Source organism: Drosophila rhopaloa, unplaced genomic scaffold (genome assembly GCF_018152115.1).
Source record: "Drosophila rhopaloa isolate 14029-0021.01 unplaced genomic scaffold, ASM1815211v1 contig_2, whole genome shotgun sequence".
In the NCBI taxonomy this organism is placed as follows: domain Eukaryota; kingdom Metazoa; phylum Arthropoda; class Insecta; order Diptera; family Drosophilidae; genus Drosophila; species Drosophila rhopaloa.
Genome location: NW_025335083.1, coordinates 3,461,912 through 3,474,070, shown reverse-complemented (window position 1 = coordinate 3,474,070; position 12,159 = coordinate 3,461,912). Strand labels below are relative to the sequence as shown.

Here is a 12,159-nt window from a genome sequence, read left to right as displayed (position 1 = left end):
CAAAAGCAAACATACAGCGAACAACAAAATTATCTCTCGCTTGGTTCGTTTTCCCAGCTTCCAGTTGTATTTTCACCTCCAACATTAACTTTTATTTCCTCAAATGCATTTTCCAGACTTCGTCTTCTCCGGCAAGTTCTTGAGTTTCTTCAGCTATAACCGTCTGTCTCGCTAATACGGTTGTCCCTCCTCCCGGAAAAGGTAAATATGTTCATGGGTCCAAACCAGGCAACATTACTTCCCAAATTGAATTCCAGCAGGGCTGGGCTAGTTGTAGTTCTCCAAACAATTTCATTATAACACATATTTTTCCAAGTATCAGTGAAAAACAATTTTTTATTATGATCGATTTTCGTACACCTGCCGAGTGTACTATAATTTTGGTCAGAAGTTTGTAAGTTTATCCTTCTGTTTTATAGAAGTTGTTTTGTTTTCAGATATAATATCAAAATATCTTTACAAAAAGAATTTTTAAAGTAAAAGTAAAAATCAATATTTGAAATTTCTTTAGGGTAAAAATATTTTTGTAATAATAAAACTTTTCAAATTTCATTTATAATGAGACCCCAAAATCAACAGGTTTTTATGCATATTAGCTAGTTTACTTCATTTATGATCTCAGAAAATAGGCATTTAGTGATTTCGGTCATTTGCTTTTTTTTGAGGATCGATCAAAAACGAATAATGGAATAACTGATTTTGTAAACCAAAAATAAGTTTATTAAATATTATCTATTACAAAACGAACAAATATGTATACATTTATACATAAAGCTTTCGTATTTTAGAATAATTAGAATTTATATAATTATAACTTTTCCATTAAGCTTTCGTCTTTTAAAGTAATTCCTACATTAAATGGCAGCAGTTTACCAATACGGATACGAACCATATTTGGGAGTCCGTCACATAGCCAGGGTTAATTTCCAGAAGCTGTTGAAAAGTGAAACGCGCACAGAATTCACATGAATCCCTTCGGTGCGGGGAAGTTGTGATAGGATGGCATATCCTGGCGTCTCCAGGCAGCAGCTTCGTAGCCGATTAGTTGACGAAAACGCCTTGCGATGAAAACTTTGCCCTTTTCAACGTCGATCTGAGGTGTGGGATGTGGATGGGCAAGGGTTGAGCTGCCAGGAGAAGCTTTCCTGCGCAAGGAGAAGCCGGAGTGCAGCAGCTGCAGGCCAGGACGAAGCCGGAGCTGTTGCCTCAGTCCGGGTGTTGTGTCAACTTTTGCACGCCATCCATTAGAGGGATGCCCGTACCCTCAGCGGATGCCCCCTTCGTTCGCCACCGAAAACGCTGAGCAAACATGTCGCGGCTGTGGCAGGTGCAAAATGTATCCTGCTGCTCATTGTCAGCTGCACGAGGATGCAGGTGGAGTGGCGGGCGGTGGGTGGTGGGCGGTGCTTGGAGCTTGGTCCTGTCCCAGCCCCAAAGAAGGACTCCTGTCTGTGGCTGTCTTAGACAATCGCATGTGTAGTTTGGAGCAGCTGAATGTTTGCCCTGGTGCGCTCGCATTGTTGTTCCCCAAACTCGCATAAATATTTATGACAGCGTCTTTCTTGTCTTGTCTTGTCTTTTGGGCGCAAACTTCTGTGCCGCGGGGCGTTAGTCAAGTCAGCCCCCTTGCAGACGACTTCCGGTGTCAGTCACCAGGATGTGCCCACACACCAGGACCAGTGCTGAACATGTGGCCTTTTTCAGTAATGTGGCCAGTAGCCTAATCCGAATTAGTAACTAGAAAGGAACGTATTGAACAACAATGTTCCTATGGGAGCTATATTTTATAGTCGTCCGATCCGGCCGGTTCCGACTTTTTTACTACCTGCGATAGCAACAAGACTTTGGGAATGTTTTATCCGAATAGCCTTAAAACTAAGAAACTGGTTTGCGTAGAAATGACAGCCAGACATGACTAGCTCGTATGTCCTAGTGATGTTGATCAAGAACATATATACTTTAGTTCGAAACGGGAGTATTAAAAATGGTTATGATCTTATTATCCTCTTCTGTAGGCAATTGGGCGAAAGGACCAACAATATATTTCTGGGTTTTTTTTTTAAATAGGGCTAACAACAATGTCACTAACGGACTTCACATTTTAACAACAATGACACTGACGGTATTCACATTTTTAACATCTTAACCTGATTGTTCCTATTGTCAGCTATAGAATACAGGCGTCTTTTCTCCGCTGTTTTCAAACTTGATATGCGTACATTTAAAAAGCAAGAGTTTAAAAACTTGATTTAGAATCAAGAAATACATATACAAATGGTTTCCAATGGGAAATGAACAGTTTTTATTCCCGAAATGTTTTAAAGACGCACAACAAAAGTTTAACGAACAAATTAATCAATGTTTACCGAAAGCATATATATTTTTAAGCCGATCAATAAATATTGAATCGTTCCTTATTTTTCTGGATGTAGAGTACATTAGTGTCTTTAAAACCAACCGAAAATAGTCTTAAAATAAATTAACCAGTCACACAACATTTTAGAACCTTCTGTCTCGCCAGATCATAATTTTGATATCAATAAAGAAATGCTTAAAAACCTAAATAATATTTGTGGTCATTTAAATTTATAGATTGAGGAAAGGCTGCTAAAGAAATAGCAATTCAATATTGAAAGATCAGTTTTATTTGTATACCCTTGCAAAGGGTATTATAATTTTGGTCAAGAATGTGCAACGCAGTGAAGGAGACATCTCCGACCCTATAAAGTATATATATTCTTGATCAGGATCGCGTCCTGAGTTGATATAAGCATGTCCGTCTGTCCGTCGGAACGGCAGGGATCGGCCGACTATAGCTTTAATATAACTGAACGATTGGAAATGCCTTAACTTTGGTGTTTTTAAAGTTCGGAAGTTGGGATTTTTTATGAGTATTAAGAATATTAAGAATAATTTTGGATAATATAATTTACAGAATATTCTGCAAGGGTATATCAACTTCGGCTCCGCCCGAAGCTAGCTTTCCTTTCTTGTTATAATTCTTATAATTCGAAATATTTTTCACGGCATCACTGACTGGCTTCCGCCCACCACAACACTTGGTCCACCTCCATTGGCTGTGCTCATGTAATTGGTACGTAAGTCTTGTCTTGTCTTGCCTCTTGTCCTGGTTCACTGGAGCCGAGAGTTGTTCTTGGCGGAGCGACATTAGCCGGATTTTGATGCCTTGGCCCGTGCTGCATGTGAAATTAGTTGTTGCACCACACCAGCAATACGCCCACCTCCCGCCTCACCATCTAGATGGGGGCGTGGCAACATTTATATACCATGTGTAATTAGGGAAGTGTCAGGGATACCTTCCTTTCTATTCCCTCATTTGGACGACTCCTTGGCGCTTATCTGGAAAACTTGAGCGAAACAAAAAGCGTTGCAGGAAATTACCGTTAAATGTCACCCTTGCACTTGTCTCACAGAACACCCCCACCCCCTTTTAACCCCTTTTAGCGATACGTGTGTGTACTTTCTTGACTTTGTTTGGCTTTGGCGTTGTTATTAATGCCTGGTCGGGTCTTAACTTGAAGTTTTTAATGTTCAACTCTGCCCGTCTATTTGGATTAGCTTTATGGCACCGGCAATGGGATTTGAATGCGACATTCACGAATATGAAGGCAGGATTTCAGGGTGTCCTTCTGTGAACGTGCTCTTGTTTATTCATTAAATTTGCCTTAAGGGTTAGGTGTTAATGCACATTTTATTTTAAGAAAAAGTAAATGGCATTAACGTTTATCACTATTTGTAAAGACTTGCAATTGTTCTTTTTTAATAATGTTTATATTTATACATATGTATATGTAAGACTGTGTAGGAGAAATAGAGAATAATAACAGCAGAACAGCAGATCAGCAGAATAACAGCAGGAACAGTAGTAGTAACAGTAACAGAAGAACAGCAAATTAACAGGAGCATAGCCGCAGAAAGAGAGCGATACGACAGGAGGCATTCTTCCAACTTATACTTATAATCTATACTTAATATTAATAATAAAACTGAGGTGACTTAATAACCCACCTTACATATATTATATGCAAAAACTCAAACCAGCATCTGGCACCTACCAAAATCGAGTTAAGAAAAGTTCGAGCTATACAAGGAGATTTAACCTTCATTTGTGGGTATTCCTTTTAGACAATGCAAGTTATTAAAGTTTTATATTACATGTTTTTAGCATAATGGTACAGACTCATTGTTTAGTAGGCACATTTGCTTAGCTTAGGTTCGTGGCTTCTAACTAGTTGGTTACGCTAGCACCATATCTTCTATATTATACAGAAGAACTGAATACACCTTTTATACTTTCATTTTAATTGAATTACAAAAGTTATTAGTCGATAAAGGTTAAACAAAAGTTTAAAACTAAATAATGTGCTCATACTTATCACACTTCAGTTGCTTTCAAGACATACGAATTGATGTGGAGCTATGCATTGTGAAATAACGCTCATGAGATGAGGGCAGACAACCAGTTCGCCAAAATAACAATCCAAACCAGCCAGCTCAAAACACTTGCCAATGGCCATCAACAACGAGCCAGAATCCGCAGTGAGATGGGTGATTGGGTCTGAGCTATAAGAGCCAGGATTCGAACAACACGTTCCACTGCCAGCCGACCACAAACCGAACAATGTCCGACTCAATTTCGCAGATTCATAAAAATGAATGAATGCAATGTGGCAGCAGAATCCCTAAATCGTCCGATGGAGCGGGCCGGCGTCATTGGAAATGGAAAATCAAGTTTGTGAAATTGACTCTCAAGTGATGGAACTTGGGGGGCGGACAAGGATGGGGGCGTCGAGATCACTGGAGGACGACGACGACCATTAAAATGAATTGCACTGCACTTTGTGCCATCAACAGAATCAACTGCCGGCAAACGAATGATGCACCATAGGAATGACTTAAATACAAAATAAAATAGAGCGAAAGGAAAGGAAAAAGGCGAACGGACCGGGTGGGGCGGGGCAAGAAAAACAACAGCGCTCTTAGGGGAAAAGCGGCAGCGGGAAAATGCAGACGGATTGGATAGCCCAGTGGCCAGAGCAGGATGGCAAGATGGAGAGGCAGGAGATGAAACCGAATCCAAATCCGAATCCGACTCGCAGAGGCAGCCAACAGAACATTGCACGCCATTTCAATAAAAGTGAATTGCCCGACTCTGCGATGGCGACGACGTCGTCAGCGGATGCCTCAAACTTCAGCCGCTGCCTCCTGCAGGAGGAGGGCCCATCCCAACTCGTCCTCAGCGCTGGCGAAAGTATCCGCAAAGGATACAGCCGGCGATGGAAACGTGACACGGGCAAGTAGAAGAAGAAACAGATGATCCTATTTTTGAAACAGATTTATTTATCTATTGTGAAAACCTTTTTCTTCATAAATGAAATCTATACACTTCAAATTAAGTTCAAGTTCAATCATTCTGTGGCGTTTCACCTCTTTTTTATGAGAATTTAAGCCTCTTTTAACCGTTTTCACGTTTTTAAACCTGAATATTAAATATTTGTGATGCAAGCTAATAAAAAACTTTGTAATGTATAAATATTTTAAGCAACCAAAAGCTCGGAAATACACTTCGATTTATGTACAAGCACAAAACAAAAGTTTTTTTAACTAAAATAAATATTTTTTCACTGTTTCACTTTTTATGGCTAAGCCAGATAGCTCCTTTAGCCTAAAATACTCACAAGATCTCACTTAGATATCACTAGAAACTAATTCAAAATTAGTTGCTTTTACAAAACCCTTCAATTAAATAAAGCAATGCAAGGACCATTAAGGCATCAGTCAGTCCAACAATACCGTCAGTTACCCATCTCTAGCACTTCCATCTCCACGAGATGCCAGCTAAAAGAAGCGACCGTAAAAGTTGAGTTAGCTGAAGTCTGGCATTCCGGAAGCGTGTGTAGCGCTCCGCTGTTGACATGACTGACGATGTCGTCGTCCTCGTCGCCTCCTCCAGAGTCCTGGGATTGGGAGCACTGAAAGTTTGTCTGAGCCCGGGTACTCCACTCTCCGTCTCCGGCAGCTTTGCTGGCCACTTGGTCTCGTTAGTCGTAAAAGCAAAGTATCTACATCAAGCCAGCACAACAATAACTTCAAATGAGCATTTTAATAAATTTTTCAAATAATCACTTGAAAAGTGGAAAATTCTCTTCTCCAGCGACGAGTCTCAGTCCCCGTTTCCATCTCGGTCCCGATTGCAATTCAACTTAATGTTTGCTTAAGGAATTAGTTGGCAGCGGCGAACGTGAAGTGGAAAAAACTTCGCAAGTTATGAGTAGTTATGAGAAGCAACGGAATTGGACGATGCGATTTAGATCTGGCAGTGCTAATGGGATAATTCTTTGGGAAGATATGACTAGAGGGGAATATAAAATCAATCCATTGGGGTTGAATAATCTGTAAATTGAAGCTTTGATTAAGGCCGAAAACTGAAATTGTCAATGGAGTTGACTACACCGACTATTTCAACGTGACTTAAAACCATGTGTGGAAACTTTCTTAAAAGTGAAACGACTTTGAATTTTGACATCTTCAATTAGGTGCCACAGAAAAAGTGAAATTTTAAAAAGTAAAGCCGGGCCTAAAATGTCTTTAGCTTTTAGGATACGTTTTTCCTAACGTATTATTCCTAACGTATTATTCCTAACGTATTATTCCTAACGTATTATTCCTAACGTATTTTAAACGTATAACGTATCCTAATAGCTAAAGACGTTTTAGGTCCGGCTTTAGGACTTCTTTAGCTTATAGGATACGTTATTCCTAATGTATAACGTATCCTAAAAACACAACAACGTAACGTATTATTCCTAACGTATAACGTATCCTAAAAGCTAAACAACTTTTTTTAAAAGTGGATCGACTTTGAGTTTTGACATCTTCAATTGGGTGCCACAGAGTTTCGGCGGCAAAAGTTAAATTTTGAAAAGTAAAGCCGGACCTAAAATGTCTTTAGCTCTTATGATACGTATTATTAAGTGCGGCTCTACGACTTCTTTAGCTTTTAGGATACGTTATTCCAAACGTATTGTTCCTACGTAACGTATTATTCCTAACGTATAACGTAACCTAAAAGCTAAAGACATTTTAGGTCCGGCTTTAGGGGTACAAATCTGATTTTGTATCTTGGGTAACATACAATATTAGCAAACACTTATTAAAATTACTCGTTAGAAGTGAACATTCAAATAATGTTTTTGGTAGGAGTATGAAATCAGAACCGACTGTGGTCTTATCTGTTTGCGTCTTTGTTTGGCCGTAAAAATATTTATTTTCGGGAACGGGGAAATTGCAGTTTTCGGCGGAAAAGCCGCAGGCTTGATTTGCGAGTGCATTGCATACTTTGTGGTTGCAGTACACATTTGGGGGTGTCCTCGCGTTTTTTTGCCGGAATGCCCAGCACTTAATGAGTTATATTTTGTTGTATTCTTTCGGTTACTTATTCTCACATACTGCAGCTTGGAATTTTTAATTAATGCAACACACACGAGCTTGCATGGATTTCATTTGCAGGGATTCCCTAACCGCCCTTTTTTATACCCTTGCAGAGGGTATTATAATTTTGGTCAAAAGTGTGCAACGCAGTGAAGGAGACATCTCCGACCCTATAAAGTATATATATTCTTGATCAGGATCACCTCCTGAGTTGATATAGCCATGTCCGTCTGTCCGTCTGTCCGTCTGTCCGTCTGTCCGTCTGTCCGTCTGTCTGTCCGTCTGTCTGTTTCTACGCGAACTAGTCTCTCAGTTTTAAAGATATCGAATTGAAACTTTGCACACACCCTTCTTTCCTTTGCACGCAGTATATAAGTCGGAACGGCCGGGATCGGCCGACTATATCCTATAGCTGCCATATAACTGATTGATCGGAAATGCCATAACTCTGCTGTTTGTTAGGTTAGGAAGTTGGGACTTTCTATGGGTTTTATATTTGGCCAATCAATCCGACGTACCAAATTTCATAAGGATCGGCCGACTATATCTTATAGCTGCCATATAACTGATTGATCGGAAATGCCATAACTTTGGTGTTTGTAAAGTTAGGAAGTTGGGATTTTCTATGGGTTTTATATTTGGCCAATCAATCCGACGTACCAAATTTCATAAGGATCGGCCGACTATATCTTATAGCTGCCATATAACTGATTGATCGGAAATGCCATAACTTTGGTGTTTGTAAAGTTAGGAAGTTGGGATTTTCTATGGGTTTTATATTTGGCCAATCAATCAGACGTACCAAATTTCATAAGGATCGGCCGACTATATCTTATAGCTGCCATATAACTGATTGATCGGAAATGCCATAACTTTGGTGTTTGTTAAGTTAGGAAGTTGGGATTTTCTATGGGTTTTATTTTTGCCTAATCAATCCGACATATCAAATTTCATAAGGATCGGCCGACTATATTCTATAACTGCCATATAACTGAACGATTGGAAATGCCATAACTTTGGTGTTTTTAAAGTTAGGAAGTTGGGATTTTTTATGAGTATTAAGAATGCATTATGAATGATTTTGGAGAATATAATTTGCAGAATATTCTGCAAGGGTATTTCAACTTCGGCTCCACCCGAAGTTAGCTTTCCTTTCTTGTTTTGGCCTTCTTTTTGTTTATTTGAGACTTTTATAATGGCAAACTATTTGGGCGATTTTTGGGGACTACAATAAGTTGCATGACATTTTCATAAGGCAAACATTTCCGTTGCAGCCAGTCGAAAGCCTGGGGCTGTTCCAAGTTTCTAATTAGCGGTCTTTGTACGGATTCCCAAATTCCGAGGGTAGGGTAAAAAATTGGTGTGGGGTTTAAATATTTGACTGTACTGCGATTTAATTGAACATTAGGGTTCATTACTTACTTTTTGGCCAGTGTTTTTCCACAGGTTCCACACTGGTACTTGGGTTTGGCTTGATCGGAAGCTTTTTTCTTAGCCGGTTCGATGATGTCCTGACTTTCCTTTTTGGCATGCATGATGGCTATGTGGTTCTTGAGGTTGTGTCTTCTTGCAAATTTCTGAAGGCACTCTGTGCACCCAAAGATTTTCTCATCTGTATGATTTCTTAGATGGGCTCTAAGGGAATGCTTCTTAAAATTCTTGGGACACAGAGGGCACTGAAGAAGCTCGTTTTTTCCAATCGTTCCGGTGCGTGAGTGAAAAATGCGGTGATAAACCAGATCGGACTCGTATTGAGATTGAAAGCTACATTGGTCACAAGAGTAGGTGGGTTTCCTTGGCGCTAAGGATGGATCGACGGAGGATGAGGTGCTGGCCAGCGGCTGACAGCTGCGTGTGTGCCTTCCGAGTGCCTGTGCGGATTGAAAACTTGTGCCACAGCTCAAACACAAATGGTTATCCGCCGGATGAACTTCAGCTCGATGTTGGGCTAAACTCTGAGGTGAGTCAAATGTTTTCCGGCAAATTGAGCATTTTGCATTCGTAATCCTACTCCTTTTAGCGGGAGGATTGGGCGATGGCTCCTCTAGGACCTCCCTTAGCATGTGTTCTATTTCCTTTTCCGGCTGCGAGCTTGAGATTTTGGTTCTGGCTTTCAGTTTATGTTGCATCAAGCTCCGGTGTCGTCGCGCCTCTAAAGGGGTTTCAAATTCCAATCGACAGATGGCACAGTAATACCTCGCCAAGTGGTGTTTGTGCTTTTCATGACGCTGCAGAGACAAGCGTGATTTCTGTGGAGCACCACACAAGTCACACCGAAACCTACTCTGATACTCATCGGCTGCGGTTCCTGAAGGCGAAAGATCGGGATGTTCCGAGGCGAAGTGCCGCCGAAGTTGGAAGTTGTACAAAAAGCCCATTCCACAACTGGAGCACTGGAGGCGCCTTCTTTGGGCTATGCATATGGGAACTGATCTGTTGAGGGCCAAGAGCACTTCCTTGTGCGAGGGATGCAGCAAATGAAGCCACATGGAATCGTTGGTGGTGCATTCAAACTGGCAGAAGCCACACCAAAAAGAGCCGCCCAGCTTTTGCGTAAGTTCCAAGTGCTCCTGCGATTGCCAGTGGTGAAGAAATGCCTCTTCGGTGTTGGCGTAGAATCTGCAGGGCAGGCATTGAAACGGAGACTGCCTCACTATGCTGCCCATGTGGCTGAGTATGTCCTGCAGGCAGGTTTTCCTCCTCTGCCTGTTTTGCTGCTGCAGTCTTCTGTAATGATAATGGGAGATCAAGTGCTTGCCCATCAAATGCCTGGCCATCGTGTGACGGCAGAGATCGCATCGCAGAAGATTGGCTCGCCTTTGTCGTTTTGGGGTCTTCGGTTCCTGCTTCTCCTCACTAGTTTCCGCTGAATAATCCTTGCTCAGGGAGAGTGCGCTGCCCAGGGTAGCTTGCTCTAGTTGGCACTCTGCGTCGGCTCTTTTCACGTGGTAGCCACTCCTCAAATGCTGTTCGTAGTTCGAGCGGCTTTTCAACCGCCTGCAGCAGATGTTGCACCAAAAACTCGCTCTCAGTTGCTCCAGCCTGGTGAGATCGATGTTTTCGCGGTACTCCAACTGTTTGCTGCCTGGCACCCATTTGCCCTTTGTATGATCCGCTGGAGGATGGGTGTACGTCTCCTCCGGAGGCTCGTCCCAGCTGGGCGAGATGCGTTCAATGTGTGGATGCCGCAGCTGCGGACGGTGCTCGGGCTTCCACTTGCCACCTGTGTGGTTGGCGGGCACAGTGGGCGGTGAATGTCGCCGCACATCGTACTCCTCTTCATCATCCTCTGGTTCGAAATCATCGTGTTCTTCGTCATCCTCCTCTTCCTCACTCGCCTCTGGAGAATCGTGATCAAAATTGAGTGGCTTGAATACCGCCTCATCGTGTTCCCTCACTGCTTTCAGTAAAGGATCACCACTGGGCGCTGGCCAGGACTCATCTTTGCTTCTCTCCTGGCGAGCCACCGATCCTGTTTTTCCTCCTGTGGAGACGCTCTGCAGTTGAAGCGAGGAAAAGAACAGATCAGCACCAAGTTCATACGGCAGATCATAGGCCTCCGTCAAGGATTTGGATGTTTTTCCACCATGACTGGCTGAAGTCTTGCGGAGATAGCTACTTGGAGCCTCCGGTTCCGTGAAGTGAAAACCATCGTAGGAATGATCCAAGTTGCTGCTACTGATAATCGTCGGGGACACTTGAGTGGGTGTGGAGGTGGCTGCTGATCCATCTGTTGTTGGCGTCGCAATTTGCTTCTCTGTCATTAGACAGTTCCGTTTCCGGTGCTCGATGTACTTGGCGAGTCCGATTATCGTGGCATTGCACTTAATGCACAGATGTGTGTCCTCCAGATCGTCCGTGTTCATGGTGATCTACAAAAATTGCAGAAAGATCTTGTATTTAGTATTGTAAATCTTTCACTTTATGTACATAATATAACACTTAATATAAATTTAACGTAAACGAATTTAAGGCATTAGAATAACAAATTGATTTAAATATTTGGGTCGGGCTTATAATAGGTATTTTTCTGATCTTTATAGTGGCGTTTCTAACCCTAAGAAATTTTAATATGTTCCCCGCACTGCTTAAAAGCTAAGACCTTGAAAACTAATACAGAAACTTATAATTATAATATAGATGTGTTGTCTAGTTTAAACACATTTAAAACAAGAGAGAACGCTATAGTCGGGTGCCCCGACTATCAGATACCCGTTACTCAGGTAAAGGGAGTGCGAGGGAGATGGAGATAGAAACTTTGATCACGCATAACTTTTTAACGAATGGTCCGATTTGAAAAATTTCTTCTACATTTCGATAGGTATTGATAAACACAATAAAACTGAATTTTTACTTTTTCGAAATATTTAAATTTTTAAAATCGTATATTAGCGATTGTGGGCGTTAAAGGGGGCGTGGCACCTTTTTGAAACAAACTTGCGTAGGAACTCCTAGAATCTGCATGCAAAATGCCAATCTTCTAGCTTTTATAGTTTCCGAGATCTCAGCGTTCATACGGACAGACAGACGGACAGACGGACAGACAGACGGACAGACGGACAGACGGACATGGCTAGATCGACTCGGCTAGTGATCCTGAACAAGAATATATATACTTTATAGGGTCGGAAACGCTTCCTTCTACCTGTTACATACTTTTGCACGAATACAATATACCCTTTTACTCTACGAGTAACGGGTATAAAA

General features: G+C 41.6%; 1 protein-coding gene across 1 annotated transcript in view; it reads right to left on the bottom strand.

The window, feature by feature from the left end:
• The window catches only part of LOC108050644 (zinc finger protein 546), a 61,131-nt gene that overhangs the window by 7,946 nt on the left and 41,026 nt on the right, over positions 1–12,159 (bottom strand). Inside the window, exon 2 of the mRNA XM_044459551.1 lies at positions 8,875–11,324. Within this exon, the coding sequence (XP_044315486.1) occupies positions 8,875–11,318 (2,444 nt within the window). The 5' untranslated portion in view covers positions 11,319–11,324. The remainder of the gene's footprint in view (positions 1–8,874; positions 11,325–12,159) is intronic.